This window comes from Manis pentadactyla, chromosome 2 (assembly GCF_030020395.1).
Source record: "Manis pentadactyla isolate mManPen7 chromosome 2, mManPen7.hap1, whole genome shotgun sequence".
Classification (NCBI taxonomy): domain Eukaryota; kingdom Metazoa; phylum Chordata; class Mammalia; order Pholidota; family Manidae; genus Manis; species Manis pentadactyla.
Genome location: NC_080020.1, coordinates 81058830 through 81078730, shown reverse-complemented (window position 1 = coordinate 81078730; position 19901 = coordinate 81058830). Strand labels below are relative to the sequence as shown.

The 19901-nt window shown below is 36.2% G+C and overlaps 1 protein-coding gene across 2 annotated transcripts in view; it reads left to right on the top strand.

Annotated features, from left to right (window-relative positions):
- Positions 1-19901, top strand: part of SCAMP1 (secretory carrier membrane protein 1) — a 171276-nt gene that overhangs the window by 96331 nt on the left and 55044 nt on the right. For both annotated transcript variants that reach the window (XM_057494069.1, XM_036914139.2), the window contains 2 exons: positions 17999-18097; positions 19015-19123. In XM_057494069.1, coding sequence (XP_057350052.1) covers positions 17999-18097; positions 19015-19123 — 208 coding nt within the window. The remainder of the gene's footprint in view (positions 1-17998; positions 18098-19014; positions 19124-19901) is intronic.

The following is a 19901-nucleotide window of genomic DNA, read 5'->3' as shown; positions in this document are numbered from 1 at the left end:
GGTGTTAGATTTTTAAAAATCTGGTTTGGGTTTTAGAGTTTTGAATCTGAGAATTCGTGTCCTTATGTTCTGTTTGAATATTGACCCTCCCTCGTTCTCTCTGTTCTCTTCCTCTGGAACTCTTAGTTCTTATACCACAGCACTCTACTGTCCTCTTTCTTAACATTTCATATTTTCCATTTCTTTTTTTGGGGTCTCTCTACTCCATTTCATGCAGTATCTTTATACCCACTTCTGTTTCCCTACTTAATTCTTCATCTTTGTGTTAGTCTGCCGTTTAACTTGTCTATTCAATTTATAATTGCAGTTGTAAACGTTTTCATTTCTAGAAGTTCCATTTGTATCAATTCAATATGATGTTTGGTTAGTTCTCACAGTTTCTTGTTGCTTAGCTATACTTTTATTACCCTCTTTTATTTCCTTATTAAACATATAGTAAGGAAATAAAAGAGGGTAATAAAAGTGTAGCTAAGCAACAAGAAACTGTGATGTGTGTGTGTGTGTGTGTGTGTGTATGTTTTTTTCTGATAATTCTGACATCTTCGGTCTTATTTCATAGTTTGTATGTCTATGAATGCTTGCTCATGGTGGTTTTTTCCTTCTCTGTTTAAATCATGTGCCAGAGTTACTTGCAACTTTATCTGTGAAAATTCTTTGAAGCCTGGTTTTAAAGTGTGTTCCTCTACTTTTGCCAGGTACCTGAGGTCACTACCAACCTGGGGTCCCTTGCAATGAAAATCTCAGCTTGGATAATTTTGTCTGTGTGGGGAGTGTGAATTCTGCTCCCAAGGCTCTTCTGCAAGTTGGTAGGTTTATGATTCAGAATCGTCAGGGAAGATTTCTAATTTTTTCCTTCTTCATACAGAGTCAAGGGCAAGACAGGCAAGTATTCCTACTGTTTCAGTGAAGCTGTTTTTCTTATCCACTGAGAATGTTGCTTTTGTAGGGAGTCCTGGCTTTATGGAGGGATCAGAGATTAATTTTACCTTGCACTGGCTCCCAAACTTTGTATCCAGCTTATTACACCCCAGGTAATTACATGGAATTACATGGAATCAAGGCCCTTCTTTGTTGGATTTGCAGTTTTCCCTACTTTCTGGGCTTCCAGAATTTCCTATCAGCTTAATTATTTATAGAAAATTACATTTAAATAAAATTTGATCCAGCATTTTTTTTGTATTATAAATCAGGGGGTTCTTTACAGATGTGTGGTCTGCTGTATTACCAGAAATGGAAGTCTTTTTTTTTAATTGGATAAATTGGACATATTGTATAAATTAAAGTTACAGATGGTATTATTTTACTACATTTGTATATTATAATATGGTTGCCATTGATATGATGGCATATCATATCAATTTTTAATTGGATAAATTTGAAATACTTTATAAATTAAAGTTATAGATGGTATTATTTTACTACATTTGTATATTGTAATATAGTTGCCATTGATATGATGTTTGTCACATTACATATTTATAGCACAGTACTATTGTTTATGTCCAATATACTGCATATGAAATCTCTACTGCTTATTTAGTGTTTGTTACAAGTTTGAACCCTTAGACACCATCAGTCTTATCTCCTGGTAACCATCATTTTACTCAGTTTTTTAAACAGAGTTGACTTTTTGAGAATCCACATGTAAGTGGATCATACAATACTTGTCTTTATCTCACCCAACATAATGTGCTCAAGATCCATCCATGTTGTCTCAAATGTCAGGATATCCTCTTTTCTCATGACTGAGCAATCTCCCATTGTGTATGTATATCGCATATTCTTATCCATCCATCCATTCATTCTTGAGCATTTGGATTGTTTCCATATCTTGCTATTTATGAATTAATGCTGTGGTAAATATGGCAGTGTATATATCTCACTGAACTCCTGTTATCAGTTCTTTTGGCTATATGTCCAGAAGTGTAATGCTGGATCACATGGTAGATCTATTTTTAATTTTTTGAGGAACCTCCATATTGTTTTCCATAGTGGTTGGACTAATTTACATTCCTACCAACAGTGTGTAAGGGTTCCTTTTTCACTATAGCACCTGTTGTCTCTTGTGTTCTTGAACAATACCCATTCTAACAAGTGTGAGGTGATATGTTAAAGCTTTTGTCTGCACTTCTCTGATGATCAGTGATGTTGAGCATCTTTTCATGTGCCTGTTGGCCATTTTGATGTCCTCTTTAGAAAATGTCTGTTTTTTTACCCGTTTTAATTTTTATTCATTTATTTTGGTTTTATTTTTATTTTTTTATTGGAATAAAGTTCATAAACAATATTATATTGGTTTCAGATGTACACCATAATGGCTTGATAGTTATATACATTACCAGATGCTTGCCATGGTAAGTGTAGTTGTCCCATTACCATACCAAGGTATTGTATTATTATAGATTATATTCTCTATATGTCCCTTCCTGTGACTAACTTATTTTACAATTTGAAGTTTGTACCTCTTTATCCCCTTCACCTATTTCACCCATCCCTCCACTTCCCTCCCTAAGGTAACCAGTAATCTGCTTTCTACACTTGTGGGTCTGTTTCTTTTCTGTTTATTTATTCTGTTTTTTGGATTCCACACATAAGTGAAATCATATGGTATTTGTCTGTCTTTGCCTGGCTTATTTCACTTAGCATGATCTCTACGTCCATCTATGTTGTCAGAAATGGCAAGAGTTCCTCCTTTTTTATAACTGAGTAATATTCCATTGTGCATATGTACCACTTCTTTATCCATTCATCTATTGATGGGCATTTGGTTGCTTCCATGTCCTTGCTATTACAAATAATGCTGCAGTGAACATGGGTGTGTACATATCTTTTCAAATTAGTGATTTTGTTTATTTTGCGTAAATTCCCAGAACTGGAATTGTTGGGTCATATGGAATTTCTATTTTTAGTTTTTTGAGGAACTTCCATATTGCTTTCTATAGTGGCTGGACCCATTTACATTCCCACCAACAATATAGGAGGGTTCCCCTCTCCACGTCCTCACCAACACTTGCTATTTCTTGTCTTGTTGATACTAGCCATTCTGACTGGTGTGAGATATCTCATTGTGGTTTTGATTTGCATTTTCCTGATCATTAGTGATTTTGAGCATCGTTTCATGTGCCTGTTGGCCATCTGTATGTCTTCTTTGGAAAAATGTCTATTCAGGTCCTCTGCTCATTTTTTCATTGGATTTTTTGGGAGTTTTTTGCTGTTGAGTTGTGTGAGTTCTTTATATATTTTGGATATTAGCCCCTTATCAGACATATCACTTGCAAATAAATTTTCCCATACTGTAGGTTTCCCTTTTTGATTTGATAAGGGTTTCCTTTTCTGTACAGAAACTTTTGAACTTATTATGGGGCTTTCTATTCTGTTACATCATCTGTGGATCTGTTCTTGTGTCACTCTTTTAATCACTCTGGCTTTGTAGTACAGCTTGAAGTCAGGGAATGTAATACTCCTGGCTTTGTTCTTCTTTCTCAAGATTGCTTTGGCCATATGGGGTCTTTTGTGGTTCCATATAAATTTTAGGATTATTTGCTCTAGTTCATTGAAAAATGCCATTGGTATTTTGATAGGGATTGTATTGAATCTCTAAATTGTTTTGGACAGGATGACTATTTTAATAGTATTCTTCCTATCCATGAGCACAGGATAGATTTCCATTTGTGTCATCTTTAATTTCTCTCATCAGTGTCTTATAGTTTTCAGAGTAGAGATCTTTCAGATCTTTCACTTCCTTGGTTTATTTCTAGGTATTTCATTCTTTTTGAAGCAATTGTAAATGGAATTGTTTTCCTGATTTCTTTCTGCTAGTTCATTGTTAGGATGTAAGAACACAACAGATTTCTGTGTACTAATTTTGTATCCTGCAATTTTGCTGAATCCAGTTATTCTAATTGTTTTTGGTTGAGTCTTTAGGGTTTTCTATGTATAATACCATGTCATCTGCAAATAGTGATGGTTTTATTTCTTTCTTACCAGTTTGGATGCCTTTAATCTCTCTTCTTGTCTGATTGTTTTGGCTAGGACTTCCAGTACTATGTTGAATAAAAGTGGTAAGAGTGGATATCCTTGTCTTGTTCCTGATCTTAGAGGAAAAGCTTACAGCTTTTTGCCATTGAATATGATGTTGGCTGTGGGGTTGTCATATGTCATTATGTTGAGATATGTTCCCTGTATACTCATTTTGTTGAGAGTTTTAAAAATCATGAATGGATATTGAATTTTGTCAAATGCTTTTTGAACATCTATTGAGATTATCATGTGGTTTCTATCCTTGCTTTTGTTAATATGGTGCATCACATTGATTGATTTGTGGATATTGTACCATCCTTGTATCCCTGGAATAAATCCCACTTGGTCATGATGGATGACCCTTTTAATGTATTTTTGAATTTGGTTTGCTAATATCTTGTTGAGGATTTTTGCATTTCAGTTCATCAGGGATGTTGGTCTGTGATCTTTTTTTTTGTAGTGTCTGTCTTTTTTGTATTAAAGTGGTGGTGGGTTCATAGAAAGAGTTTGGAAGTATTTCCTCCTCCTCTATTTTTTTGAATACTTTAAGAAGGATGAATATTAGCTTGTCTTTGAATGTTTGGTAGAACTCACCTGGGAAGTCATCTGGTCCTGGACTTTTGTTTGTTGGGAGTTTTTTGGTTGTCAGTTCAGTTTCATTACTAGTAATTGGTACAGATTTTCAGTTTTTTTCCTAGGTTAGTTGGGAAAGATTGCTTGTTTCTGGGAATTATGTCTGATTTATTGGCATACCATTTTTTTGTAGAATTCTATTATAATCTGAATTTCTGTTGTGTTGGTAACTTATCATTTTTCATTTCAGATTTTGTTTATTTGTGTCCTCTCTCTTTTTTTCTTGATAAGTCTGGCCAAGGGTTTGTCTAATTTGTTTATTTTATTGAAGAACCAGCTCTTGGTTTCATTGATTTTTTTTCTATTGTTTTCTTATTCTGTATTTTATTTCTGCTCTGATCTTTATTATGTCCTTCCTACTAATTTTGGACTTTGTTCTTTTTCTAGTTCCTTTAATTGTAGGGTTAGATTGTTTATTTGGTATTGTTCTTGTTTCTTGAGATAGGCCTGTATTGCTGTAAATTCCAATTTAGAACCACTTCTGCTGCATCCCACTTATACTGAAGTGTTGTGTTTCTATTTTCATTTATCTCCAAGTATTGTTTGATTTCCTCTTTGATCTGTTTCTTAATCCATTGATTATTTAGAAGCATGTTGTTTATCCTCCACGTGTTTGGTTTTTTTGTGTTTTTTTTCTTGTAATTGATTTATTTTCATATAACTATAAATTATTTCTGAGAAGATGGTTCATATAATTTCAATCTTCTTAACTTTTTTGAGACTTGTTTTTTGTTCTAATGTCTGATCTGTTTTGGAGAATGTCCCATGTGAACTTGAGAAAAATATATTCTGTTGCTTTTGAGTAGGATGTCCTGCATATATCTGCTGTGTCCATTTAGTCTAATGTGTCATTCAGTGCCTCTGTTTCCTTATTTATTTTCTGTATGGTTGATCTATCAATTGATGTAAATGAAGTGTTAAGTCCCTCAATATGATTGTGTTGCTGTCTATTTCTCCTTTTGGTCTGTTAGTGTTTCTTTTTTTATATTTAGGAGCTCATTTGTGAGTGCATAGATGTTTATGATTGTTGTATCCTCTTGTTAGACTGCTCTTTTTATATAATGTCTTCTTTCATTTCTTATTTTCTCTGATTTGAAGTCAGTTTGTCTGATATAAGTATTGCAACTCCACCTGCTTTTTTCCATCCCATCAATTTCAGTCTGTGTGTCTTTAAGTCTGAAGTGAGTCACTTGTAGGCAACAAATAGATGGGTCTTTTTTTTAAACCTTTCACTCACCCTAAGTCTTTTGATTGGAGCATTTAGCCATTTACATTTAAAATATCAATATATATGTACTTATTGACATTTTGTTAAATGTTTCCTGGTTGTTTTTGTGTTGTTTTCTGATCTTTCCTTCCTCTCTTCTCTCTTCTGCTGTGTTTTATGACTTCCTTAAGTGCTATGGTTGGGTTCTCTTCTCTTTCTTTTCTGTGTGTCTGTTATAGGTCTTTGGTTTGGTTACCATGGGTTGTTGTATGACATCCTTTGGATATATAATCTATAATAAGCTGATGGTCACTTTAAGTTCAAACACATTCTAACAGTAGTACATTTCTTACTACTACTCCTTCATGTTTTATGTATGTAATATCTTCTTTTATACCTTTTTATTAAGTTGTTCCCTTAAGTTATTTTTTTAGATGTAATTGCTTTTGCTACTTTTGTCTTTTTGACAAAACTATACTAGCTTTTAGTAACTGATTTACTACTTGCACTAGGTTTGCTTTAGAATTGGAAAATTTTCCATTTCTTAAATTTTTTGCTTCTGTTTCGGGTCTTTTCTTCTTAAAGAAGTCCCTTTAACATTTATTGTAAGGCTGGTGGTTAACACTTAACTTATATTTATCTGTGAAGCTCTTTATCTCTCCTTCAATTATAAATGATAACCTTGCTGGGTAGAGTATTCTTGGTTGGAGGTTTTTTTTTTTTTTTTTTTTTTTTTTTCCATTCAACACTTTGAATATATCATGCCATTTCCTTCTGGCTTGTAGAGTTTCTGTAGAAAAATCAGCTGATAACCTTATGGGGTTTCTCTTATTCATAAATTGTTACTTTTCTTTTGCTGCTTTTAAGATTTTTCTGTCTTTGATCTTTCACATTTTGATTATTATGTATCTTGATGTGGGCCTCCTTGGGTTCATCTTGCTTGGAGCTCTCTGCCTCCTGGATCTGGAAGATTATTTCCTTTCCCAGGTTAGGGAAGTTTTCAGCTATGATCTCTTCAAATAAATTTTCTATTCTTTTCTTTCTTCTCCTTCTGGGACTCCTATAATGTGGATGTTTGGAAGTTTGATATTAGCTCAGAGATCTCTTACCCTCCTAATTTCTTTGAATTCTCTCTTCCTTCTGCTGTTCATCTTGAGTGCTTGTCATTACTTTTATCTTCCAAGTCATTGATCCATTCTTCTGCATCTATTCTGCTGTTCATTCCCTCCAGTGTATTTTTTTATTTCACCTATTAAATTCTTCACTTCTGATTGGTTCTTTTTTAGACTTTTCTCTTTGTTGAGGTCTACCTGAGTCTTGCTATTGTTTTTTCCAGTCTGGTAAACATCTTTATAACCATTACTTTAAACTTTATTAACTAGATCAGTTAACTCTGTTTCATTTAGGGTTTTATTTTTCTGGTTTTTTTTCTTCTGTCATTTGGACTATATTTCTTTGTCACCTCATTTTGTATGACTTTCTGTGTTTGGTTCTTTGAATTAATTGAAAGGGCTAACTCTCCCACTCTTAAAGGATTGGCCATGTGGAGAGTCCATTCAGTAGACTGTGTGTACCCTGTGGTTTTTGGCAAGCTGTAGGCCTAGTAAGTGTGAGATGGACTTTTTCTGGTGCTAAGGTTCCCAGGGCATGGTCCTGGAGATGCAGCTTAGGGGCCCATTGATGGGGCTTCAGGATGGACATCTGTGGGTTCTCTACTAGTGGGGAGAGGGTGGTGGGCCAGTGGCAGGTTGGGGATGTACTCCAGGTAACTCCCTGATTGGCTCTGAGTCCCTATGCCTCCTTATCTGTATGCTCATCTGTACTCTGGGCCTCTCAGGACCACTCTGGGGTATTCCTGTGTCAGGTGCCCACCAGATCCCCCTGGCTGCATGGAGTCAGGCTTCTTGCACATTCCCTCTTGGCCCCTGTGTGCTCTGGGCTGCTCCCGGGAATTTCCATGTAGGCACCTGCCAGTCCCACTCATGATCAGGGGTCTGGCTCTACAGCACATTTCCTCATAGAGCTCTGGGTAGTTGCCTTGGTGGCACCACCCCACATACTCATGTACAGGGGATCTCATTGTAAGCCAGGGAACTTTCTGGTCCTGCTTTGGGGGCAGGGAAAGTGGATAACAGCAGGCTACAGGTGGGACTTCTGGATCTCCTGCAGGCATGCCTGGGTATGGGTGGGGGTTAGGTAGCTGCCTATATCAAGTCTTAGGTTAGCATGTGCTCCCAGTTCCTTCTCTCAGCTACACTGAGATGTGTGGAAGAAGCATAAATAATGGTGCTGGCTGGTTCCTCCAATCTTGGATTGCCTCTAGAAGTTTCATTACAAGTGGATGTTTAGCTCTGAAACTTAGGTTCTTTCACTTATGGTCTAGTTGCATTTAAACCACTAGGCTTTTTTCCTGCACCTCAGGGCAGGGAGCCCGCACCTGACTTTCATGATTTCCCTCTCCCTCTTCTGTGCTGGTCACTGTGCTGGGAGTAGGGCTCCGTGGGTTACCATGTCTCTGTCTCTCCTACCATTGTTTTTTAAATGTGATCTTTCTGTCCCTTTTATAGAAGGTGTTCATTGGGGTCTAAATCATTCAGGGTAAAATGCTCTGTGTGTAGGTGGGAGAAGGTAGATTCAGGCTCTCCCTACTCTACCATCTTCCCAGAATCCCCTCATTTGCCCATTTTAAAATCGGATTCTTTTTTATTAAGTTGTCCTAAGTTCTCTATATATTTTGGACATTAGCTCCTTCTCTGATACATGGTTTGCAAAAACCCATTCTGTAGGCTTTTTAAAAATTGTTTCTTTTGTTGTACAGAAGCTTTTTACTTTGATGTAGTCCCATTTGTTGATATTTGCTTTTGTTCTTTGTGTTTTTTGGCATCATGTCCAAAAAATCACTGCCAGGAGCATTATCAGTGATCTTCTTCATTATGTTTCTTCCCAGGAGTTTTATGCTATCAGCTCCTATGTTTAAGTCCTAGATTCATTGTGAGTTAATTTTTATGAGTGGTGTGAACTAGGTGTCTGATTTCATTGTTTACATGTGTTTCTACAGTTTCCCAGCACCATTTACTGAAGAGACTGTGCTTTACCTGTTGGATGTTCTTGGCTCCCTTGTTAAGTATTAGTTGACCATATCTGCTGGGATTTAATTCTGGGCTCTCTATTCTGTTCCATTGGTCTGCATGTCTGTTTTTGTGCCAGTATCACACTAGTTTTATCTTATAGCTTTGTAGTATAGTTTGAAATCACAAAGTGTGTATTTCTTTTTTTTTTTCACTTTTAATGTACGTGGAGACCACTGTGAAATGCTTTAATAAATGTACAAAATTTCAGTATTTTTTGAAGGAAAAAACTAAAGTAAACCTATAGCTCATCAGAAATAAAATAATTCTGTCTGGCCCACTGCTTTTAGGAAGTGTCACTCTGAAATGTTATCACAAATTTTGGTAATACAATCAATAAAATCCTTAGTTCACTTAGTACACTTTTACAATAGAAGATTAGGATTTAGCTCTTAACTCAACGTGCAACACTCTAATAGTATACCCTACTTTTTTGATAAATTAGTACTTATTGTTTATGTAGTTATATAGTTATGGCTGGGAAATTTTCTTCACAATTTAGCCACATGAGTATTATGGTTAAATTTGTCTCTTATGTACATTTCTGTTTTTCCTGAAATTTATAATTGCCTTCAGCTTTCTTTTTTGTTTTGTTTTTATACCCTCTGTTAGAAGTGTAAAACTCTTAAATTGGTCAAATACAGTAGGTAGCATGTTAACCTCAAATAATGGCCTTCTGTTGCAGTCTGGGTTGGCTGCATGAGACCTCCTGCAAATCTGTGTTGGCTATTCCCTCTGCGTTCAACTGGGGAATCTCTTTGTTTCTCTTCTGTGTGATTACCCTGGATACCATGTTTTGATTTTCCCTGGTTTCATGCTCTGTTTTAATGGAATTCATCTAGCTTCCTGAGAAAGGGAACACAGAAAGTAAATTTCCTGCCTTTGCATACCTGATTATATAATTCTAGATTAAGAATAATGTTTGCTTAGAATGTTAAATACATTAACCCATGGTTTTCTATTTTTCGGGGTATAATTAAATCCAATGTAATTCTGAGTATGCAACTGAATATCCTTTATAGGCAACCTGATTTTCTCTCTGGAAGCCTTTGGAAGTTCCTCTTAATATTTATTTACTCTGAAATTTCATGGGTGATTTTTAAAAAATTTTGTTCATTTATTTGCTTGTTTCACTTACTGTGCTGGGCATTTAATGTGTCCTTTCAATCTGGAAACTCATGTCCTTTAGTTTAGGAAAAGGTTATTGAATTATTTTTTAATAATTTTCCAACCAACTACTTTATTTGTTCTCTCTTTCCGAAACTCCTATAGTTAGTTATTCTGTCTCCTAAATTTAAATTCTAATTTCTTATATTTATTTCTTATTTTCCATTTCTTTGTATTTTTATTCTACAGTCCAAGACATTTCCTCAACTTTATCTTAGAATCCTTTTATTGGAATAGCTACTTCCATTTCCATACCTTTAATTTCCAAGAAGTTGGTGAGTGTTACTTTAAAAAATAAATTCCTTTCCTTGTATCATAGCTGCAACACCTCTTATTTTTCTGAGGATATTATTTATAATTTTTTGGACATTTTCTTCTGGTCCCTTCATGATCTGTTACTCCCTTGGTTCATTTTCTTTTGGCTTCTGTCTTTTATGTTTGTGGCTGCCTTCAACTCTCTGATCATCCTTGACTCTCTGTTGCTGCTTAAGCATGAGGTTCAAAAGAGCTGGTAGGAAGCTCCATGGCAGGGCCAGAGATGGTCAGCTGATGGGTCTTAATGTGTAGTGGATGAGGGAGGGACCAATCTTGAAGTTCTTGTGAACTTTTTCTTCAGGGTCAGTCATTATCCCCAAAAATGAATTTTCCAGTTCTCCTGCCCCTGCTTTCGGAGGAATAAAAACTTCTAATTTTTAAAGGCTTCACAAGTACTAATATTCCAATTATTTTATTGTTTTTGGATTTCCCACTTTCCTCTACATGAATACAATGGAAAATGTTGAAACTTAAAGATTTAAAAGCTCACATATATATGACTTACCAGTTGTAAAAATTCCATCACTCATTTGCTCGTCTTTTCTCTTTATCCTTGTATTTTTTTATTAACATATCATTGATGTACAATCTTATGAAAGTTTCTCATGAACAACATTGAGGTTACTACATGCATCCATATTATCAAGTCCCCCCAACATGCCCTATTGCAGTCACTGTCCATCAGCGTGGTAAGATGCTATAGAGTCACTACTTGTCTTCTTGTGCTATACTGCTTTTCCTGTGCCCCCCTATATTATGTGTGCTAATTATAATACCCCTTAATCCTCTTATCCCTCCCTTGCCTCCCGCCCTTCCCAGACCCTTTCTCTTTGGTAACTGCTAGTCTGTTCTTGGGTTCGGTGAGTCTGCTGCTGTTTTGTTCGTTCTGTTTTTGCTTTGTTGATATACTCCATAAATGAGGGAAATCATTTGATATGTGTTTTTCTCTTCCTGGCTTATTTCACTGAGCATAATACCCTCTAGCTCCATCCATGTTGTTGCAAATGGTAGGATTTGTTTTCTTCCTATGGCTGAATAATATTCCATTGTGTATGTGTACCACATCTTTATTCATTCACCTACTGATGGACACTTAAGTTGCTTCCATTTCTTGTCTATTATAAATAGTGCTGCAATAAACATAGGGGTGCGTATGTCTTTTTCAAGCTGGGATATTGTTTTCTTCAGGTAAATTCCCAGGAGTGGAATTCCTGGGTCAAATGGTATTTCTATTTTTAGTTTTTTGAGGAACCTCCATACTGCTTTTCACAATGGTTGAACTAATTTACATTCCCACCAACAGTGTAGAAGGGTTCCCCTTTCTTCACATCCTTGCCAGCATTTGTTGTTGCTTGTCTTGTGGATGTTGGCCATCCTGACTGCTGTGAAGTGATATCTCATTGTGGTTTTAATTTGCGTTTCTCTGATAATTAGCAATGTGGAGTATCTTTTCATGTGCCTGCTAGCCATCTGAATTTCCTCTTTGGAAAATTGTTCAGATCCTCAGCCCATTTTTTAATTGGGTTATTTGCTTTTTGGGTATTGAGGTGTGTGAGTTCTTTATATATTTTGGATGTTAACCTCTTACTGGATATGTAGTTTACAAATATATTCTCCCATATTGTAGGATGGCTTTTTGTTCTGCTGATGGTGTCTTTTGCTGTACAGAAGCTTTTTAGTTTGATATAGTCCCATTTGTTCATGTTTGCTTTTGTTTCCCCTGCCCAAGGAGATGTGTTCAGGAAAAAGTTGCTCATGTTTATATTCAAGATATTTTGCCTATGTTCTTCTCTAAGAGTTTAATGGTTTCATGACTTACATTCAGGTCTTTGATCCATTTTGAGTTTACTTTTGTGTATGGAGTTAGACAGTGATCCAGTTTGATTCTCTTACATGTAGCTGTCCAGGTTTGCCAATACCAGTTGTTGAAAAGGCTGTCATTTCCAAATTGAATATCCATGGCTCCTTTATCATATATTAATTGGACATTTATGTGTTGGTTTATACGTAGACTCTCTATTCTATTTCATTGACCTATGGGTCTGTTCTTGTGCCAGTACCAAATTGTCTTGATTACTGTGGCTTTGTAGAAGAACTTGAAGTTGGGGAGCATAATATCCCAAGCTTTATTCTTTTCAGGATTCCTTTGACTATTTGAGGTCTTTTGTGTTTCCATATGAATTTTAGAACTATTTGCTCTAGTTCACTGAAGAATGCCATTGGTATTTTGATAGGAATTGCATTGAATTTGTAGATTGCTTTAGGCAGGATGGCCATTTTGACATTATTAATTCTTCCTATCCATGAGCATGGGATGTATTTTCATTTATTGTTATCTTCTGTAGTTTCTCTTAAGAGTGTCTTGTAGTTTTCAGGTTATAGGTCTTTCACCTCCTTGGTTAAGTTTATTCCTAAGTGTTTTATTCTAAGATGCAATTGTAAATGGAATTGTTTTCCTGATTTCTCTTTCTGCCAGTTCATTGTTAGTATATATGAATGAAACAGATTTCTGTGCATTAATTTTATATCCTGCAACTCTGCTGAACTCAGTTATTAGTTCTAGTGGTTTTGGAGTGGATTCTTTAGGGTTTTTTATGTACAATATCATGTCATCTGCAAACATTGACCATTTGTTTGACTTCTTCCTTACCCATCTGCATGCTTTTTATTTCTTTGTGGTGTCTGATTGCCATGGCTAGGATCTCATTACTATGTTGCGTAAAAGTAGGGAGAGTGGGTGTCCTTGTCTTGTTCTTGATCTTAGAGGAAAAGCTTTCAGCTTTTCACTGTTAAGTATGATGTTCGCTGTTGGTTTGTCACATACGGCCTTTATTATGTTGAGTTACTTTCTCTCAATACCCATTTGCTGGCCTCCTAGAATGAATTTGTAAGTATTCCCTCCTCTTCTAATTTTTGGAAAACTTTTAGGAGGATGGAAATTAGGTCTTCACTAAATGTTTGATAAAATTCAGTGATGAAGCCATCTGGCGTAGGCGTTTTGTTCTTAGGTAGTTTTTTGATTACCATTTCAATTCATTGCTGGTAACTGGTCTGTTCAGATTTTCTGTTTCTCCTTGGGTCAATCTTGGAAGGTTGTATTTTTTGAGAAAGTGGTCCATTTATTCTGGTTTATCCTATTTGTTGGCATGTAATTTTTCATTATATTCTCTAATAATTCTTTGTATTTCTGTGGTGTCCATAGTGATTTTTCCTTTGTCGTTTCTGATTCTGTTTTATGTTTGTAGACTCTCTTTTTTTCTTGATAAGTCTGGCTATGGGTTTATTTATTTTGTTTGTTTTCTCAAGGAACCAGCTTCTGATTTCATTGATTCTTTCTATTGTTTTATTCTTCTTGATTTTATTTATTTATGCTTTGGTCTTTATTATGTCCCTCCTACTGGCGTTGGGCCTCATTTGTTCTTTTTATAGTTTCATTAATTGTGAGTTTAGACTGTTCATATGGGATTGTTCTTATTTCCTGAGGCAGGCCTGTATTGCAATATACATCCCTCTTAACACAGCCTTTGCTGCGTCCCACAGATTTTGCAGTGTTGAGTTATTGTTGTCAGCTGTCTCCAAATATTGCTTGATCTCTGTTTTAATTTGGTCATTGATCCATCGATTACTTAGGAGTGTGTTGTTAAACCTCCATGTGTTTGTGGTCTTTTTTGTTTTCTTTGACTAATTTCTAGTTTCATAGCTTTGTGGTCTGAGAAGCTGGTGGGTACAATTTCAATCCTTCTGAATGTACCAAGGCTCTTTCTGTGGCCTAGTATATGTCTATTCTTGAAAATGTTCCATGTGTACTTGAGGAGAATGTATATCCTATTACTTTTGGGTGGAGTGTTCTGTAGATGTCTTTTAGGTCCATGTGTTCTAATGTGTTGTTCACACTGAGATTCCAGCCGCTTGTGGAGAACAGGTACCCACAACTGGCTGTTCTGGGTCAAAAGAAAAGCGGGAACTCTGAGAGATTTCCTAACAGTGAGAGAGCTGCTAAAGGGCTACTCAGGAAAAAGGACAGGTGGACAAAATTATCCCAGGACACTGAGCCCAGCAGGTTGGGAACTTTCAGGAGCTTCAGGTGCTCCATCCCCCTGGCTGGCATTGCAGCTAGAGGCCCCCCCACTGCAATATGAAGCCTGCCACTCCTTCCTCCCAATCAACAAGGCCTTGCAAACTGGTTGCCCTAGCCATTGTGCCAGGCCAGTCACAGAGCATAGAGGCTTCTCTTTGTGTGCTCAGCCCACTGGCTGTGACAGTGGAGACAGGCAATGCAGCTGGGAAGCAGGAAAGAGATCTTTACTCCCATCAGGCACCAGCGCTGCTCACCTGTGATTCCCTTCCATCACTCCAGAGGCTGAGCAGCTCCAGAGAGTATTGTTTCTGGGCACTAGAGAGCTCCACCTACAAATATGAAATGACAAAGGAACCTGCTTCAACCCCAAATCCCACAAACAGCAGAAAGAGGACCAAGTGAAATGGAATTCACCAGTCTTCCTGAAAGAGATTTCAAAATAAAAATCAGAAACATGCCCACGGGTCTACAGAAAAATATTCAAGAATGAGATAGAAACTCTGCAAGATACAGTATCTGAAAACATACAATGGAGGCATTAAAAAGCAGATTACATGAAGCACAGGAGACGGTACATGAAATAGAAATTAGAGAACAGGAACACAAAGAAGCTGAGGCCAAGAGAGAAAAAAAGCATCTCTAGGAATGAAAGAATATTGAGAGAACTGTGTGACTAATCCAAACAGAGCAATATTCACATTATTGGTGTACCAGAAGAAGAAAAGAGAGAAAAAGGGATAGAAAGTGACTTTGAGGAGGTAATTGCTGAAAACTTCCTCAATTTGGGCAAGGAGATAGTATCTCAGTCCATGGAGGTGCACAAATCTCCCAAAACAAGAGACCCAAGGAAGACAACACCAAGATATATAATAATTAAAATGGCAAAGATCAAGTATAAGAAAAGAGTATTAAAAGGAGCCAGAGAGGGGATTCTCAAGATGGCCGCATTAGTAGGGCATTGGAAATCTCTTCCCCAAACCATGTATATTTTGAAAAGAAGCAAATACAACTATTCCTAAAAGAGAGACCAGAAGATACAGTACAACAGCCAGGCTACATCTACATCTGTGAGAACTCAGCATCCTACAAAAAGGGTAAGATACAAAGCTGTGATACGGTGGGACCCGAGCACTCCCCCCACCTCCCCTCACCAGTGGGAGGAAAAGGATCAGAGTGGGGAGGGAGTAGAAGCACAGGACTGCTAAATAACCAGCCACAGTAATCTGCAATGGGAGCACAGACACACATTGCATGGTGTACTGGATACTAGAGAAACAGAAAAGTAAAATCTGAGACTAAGACTATGAACAGGTCTCCACAGCCGGATGCCCTGGGAGAAAAGAAAAGCAGGCACAGTTTTTTCAGTTCATGATTCTAGTTAAGTTGAATCGTTGCATTGGTTCATATTTTTATTAGGCACTGCTGTTTCCTCTTTGTTTTGTCTGTTCAGATCTTTTGCTAACTTTTCTATTAGTATTTCATAGTTTTATGAATTTGTAACTATTACTTATGTATTCTTGGAAGCAATATTTTATTACATGCATTATAATCAACTTTCCCATCTGTGATTTGACTTTTCACTGGTAGTAAATTTCAGTGTACAGGTTCTCCCTGGTATCTGAAAGTAAGTGCTCCTATGAAACCTTTCATATGCTGAAATCAGTGTAAAGTGAAGAGTATCCTCCACTTGGTTAACACCAGTTTGCTTTTACAAAAGACTTATTTTAGTAAGATGACACCTTTTTTTGTAAAAGTGAAGAAAATTCTTTCAGATTTCTTTCCATTACCAAAAACAACTTTAGGGAAGTGGGAGTATACCTATAGCTGATTTGTCAATCTTAACTTTGTATTTTGAGTGTTTTCTAATCTTAATTTAACAAATACCTATTGAGCATTTACTATAGCCACTGTTTTAGGTACTTGGGAATACATTATGGACAAAATACACAAAGATTTCTAGAGTTTACATTCAAGAAGCTCTTATGTACCCTGTGTTCATAAAAATACTCACCTATATTTTTTCCTAAAAATGTTAAAGTTTTGCTTTCCACTTTTATATCATTAGTCCTCCTGGAATTTACTTTGGTATGGTATAAAGTAGGAAATTTAGTTTAATTGTTCCATCTGGTTAACTAGTTACCCCAGTACCATTTAATGACTAATACTTTATTTCTCCCCTTTTTGTAGTGTCATCTCTGTTGGATATCAAGTTTCTGCATTGTATGATTTTTTCTGTGTTCCTTCTGTTTATTGTTGTATTTCTACTATACCCTTATAATAAATCTTGATAGCACATTTGTGCCTCCCTTATTTTTCTTCAAATTGTGTGACCTATTGTCAGCCCTTGGCTTTTCTATCTGAATTTTAGAATCAGCTGTCCACTTCAGTTATATCCTCAGTTATGCCTGGTTTCCTTTTCAGGGCTGCTATTTGCTGTATCTGGGTACAGTTCTGGTACATTGGTGGTGTCTTTGGGCTTTAATACTTCTGATCTTGGAATTTCCCTTTGTAGCTGTTCAATTGTATGCATTCTCTCTCTCTTTTTTTCTTCTTCCTTTCTGTCTTTTCTTCTTTTTCCTATGGACATTTAAAAAGGTACTTAAAAAAATATTTTTAACTTAAATATGTTGTACATTGTGTGCGGAGCAAATAATAGAAAAGTATATAAAGCAGTAAGTGCAAATTGCTCTGATACCAGTTTGCTGAGACCATCGAGATCTTTTTCTGGGTGTGTCCAAATGTGTATTTACAAAAGAAAAAATGGTCATATGCATTCTGTTCTGCAGTTTGCTTTATTTCATCTAGTATTTAAAAAGGTATTCTTCTGTAGCTTTCACTTATTTCTCTTGATAACTATATTGTATATATAGTGATTTAACCCATTCTCCTTTTACAGTCTTGGAGACATCTAACTTTTTGATTATGTAGCTACGTTCAAACACCACTGGTCTCTGTCAGCAAAGTGGAGGTTGTGCAGTTTATTTTTCATCTCCCAACGCCCCTCCTCCTTACTCTTTTCAAGGGGTATTAGTAGGGGCTTCTGTCAAGAGCTCACCTTTGTACTTATTAGGACACTGGCACATGGCTTTCTTAGGTGGGAAGAGTTAACAATTAACCTTGGTGTCAGTTGTTCAGTTTGGTGCTATTTGTATTTTACCAAAAAGAAATATTTGAAGTTTTAGTTGTTGTTTTTTTTTTTTAGCATATGGTATCCTGGATGAGAGTGAGGTGTAGTATTAGACATAAGAGCCAGATTGAAGGATTGAGAAAAGAGTAAGTTTGAGAAAACAGAGATGGAGAGTTTAAGCAGCTCTTAGTCATACTCTTGAGAAGGTAAGGCAGGAAGAGAGGCAGGTCTGGGCATTTTGCTATTTGTTGGTATTACGCCTTTTGAAAGAAGTTGAAGCTTGATCTGTGTTATGTAATTTGTCTTTTTCTTAATCTTTCTAGCCTCCACCAGGCAATGTGAAAATGCCTAATGTACCCAGTACACAACCAGCAATAATGAAACCAACAGAGGAACATCCAACTTATACACAGATTGCAAAGGTTAGTTCATGTTACATGTATAAATTCATATTGAAAATTATAATATCAGTAACAGTTACTTTCAGAGTAAAATAATTCTTTAGATGTTGCATTCCTTACTGCTTAACTTACTTTTGAATCTGGGTTAGCTAGCTTGTTAGCTCTATAATACTCATGCTTCTTTTTTAACTTATAACATTTGTTTTAATCCATTATTAGCCGTGATTGAATTTATAGATCACCTTGGTGTACAATTTTCATGGTAAAAGTTTTAATGCCTTTGGTCTTTTTGATATATAATATCATTACAGTAACAATGATAGAATAATAGATAATGCTGGGAAAGAGTTATAATGGCTAAGCAAAGGACAGTGATACGAAGTAGAGATGGCAAAAATATGAGAAAAAAGGAGATGAATAGGATGCTTGGTATCATATAAAGGCAGATGGAGATATAAATTAGAATTTCTTAACCATATCCCTCTTTCACTTCATTATCTTAAAACATAAGGTATTAGATTTTCTTGCGTTGGGAACATTATGTACCATTGAACCCAGTTCAGTTGCCCTTTTCTTCATGGGTTTGTTTTCCTCAACTGTTCCTTTGTCTCTGTTCTTCACTCTCATTTATACACAGAGGTCACCTTAATTTAGTTTTTCCAGTTAGCTCAGGACTCACCTCTCTTATTGAGGGAATTTTATTTTGTCCTAATGTGCCCAACAGTCTCACTGAGGTTTTCATAACCAAAAGACCAAAATGGGACAGTTATCTTCTTAGTACCTTCTGAAACTGTAATCTTCAGTGAAGTCCTATATTTTGGAACAGCACTTGAATTAGGTTTCTAGTATAGTAGAGAGAGAAGTAGGAGATAGCTTATCAGTGTTGGATTATTTTATAACTCTGATAACCTATTCACTTATTTACTTATTTATTTTAGGAACATGCCTTGGCCCAAGCTGAACTTCTTAAGCGCCAGGAAGAACTAGAAAGAAAAGCCGCGGAATTAGATCGTCGGGAACGAGAAATGCAAAACCTCAGTCAACATGGTAGTATCAAAGTTTGAAATAAAAATAACTTCTAAACCCCGAGTTATGCCTGCACTAGTGCTAGGGTATTTGGTTTGTGGATAAAACCTGCCCTGTTTTCCTGTTAGAGGAAGGAGATTAACACAGCAGATTTCCTACTTGATACTCTGTAGCTCTTGAATCTTGGCAAATTTACATAATCTTTTGACAGATTAGAACAGTGTTCATCTTATCACACAGAACATGATGGATGTGATTATTTTGTGTTTTGACCAGGAGTCTTTGAATCTGCAACTGGACCATCTTTGGGTCTACTGAAGTTTTTATGAGTGCATGGGAGTGTGTCCTATATTTGACTTCTAACTTTTTTGGTTTATTCAGCCTGGTTTCAAATTACCTGCCCCTGTCCACATAAGTATATCATTATCTGTTAAATCATATTAAAACAATTATGTCTGTGATGACTCTAGGAAGCCTAGGGTATTTCAGTGATGCCAAAGAAATAAGTGCTGAATTGATTATTTGCTATGAAACCTGTTTAGGCTATCAAAGTGACTATCAAAGGCCACTTCAAGACAGTATCTTAGGGAAAGCTAGCAGTGTCTGGGTAAAAAAGGAATAAGAGAGCTAGACAAGTTGTTAGTATGTCTGGGATTACAATGGAATGACAAGGCTACTTCAACAATAATATACAGAACTATTTCTTCCATATCTTAGAATGTATAAATCTAGGACCTTGTAAGCTCACATTTGTCCTGGGCTGGTTTCTTGCTTGCAACATTAGAGACAGCATCTATAA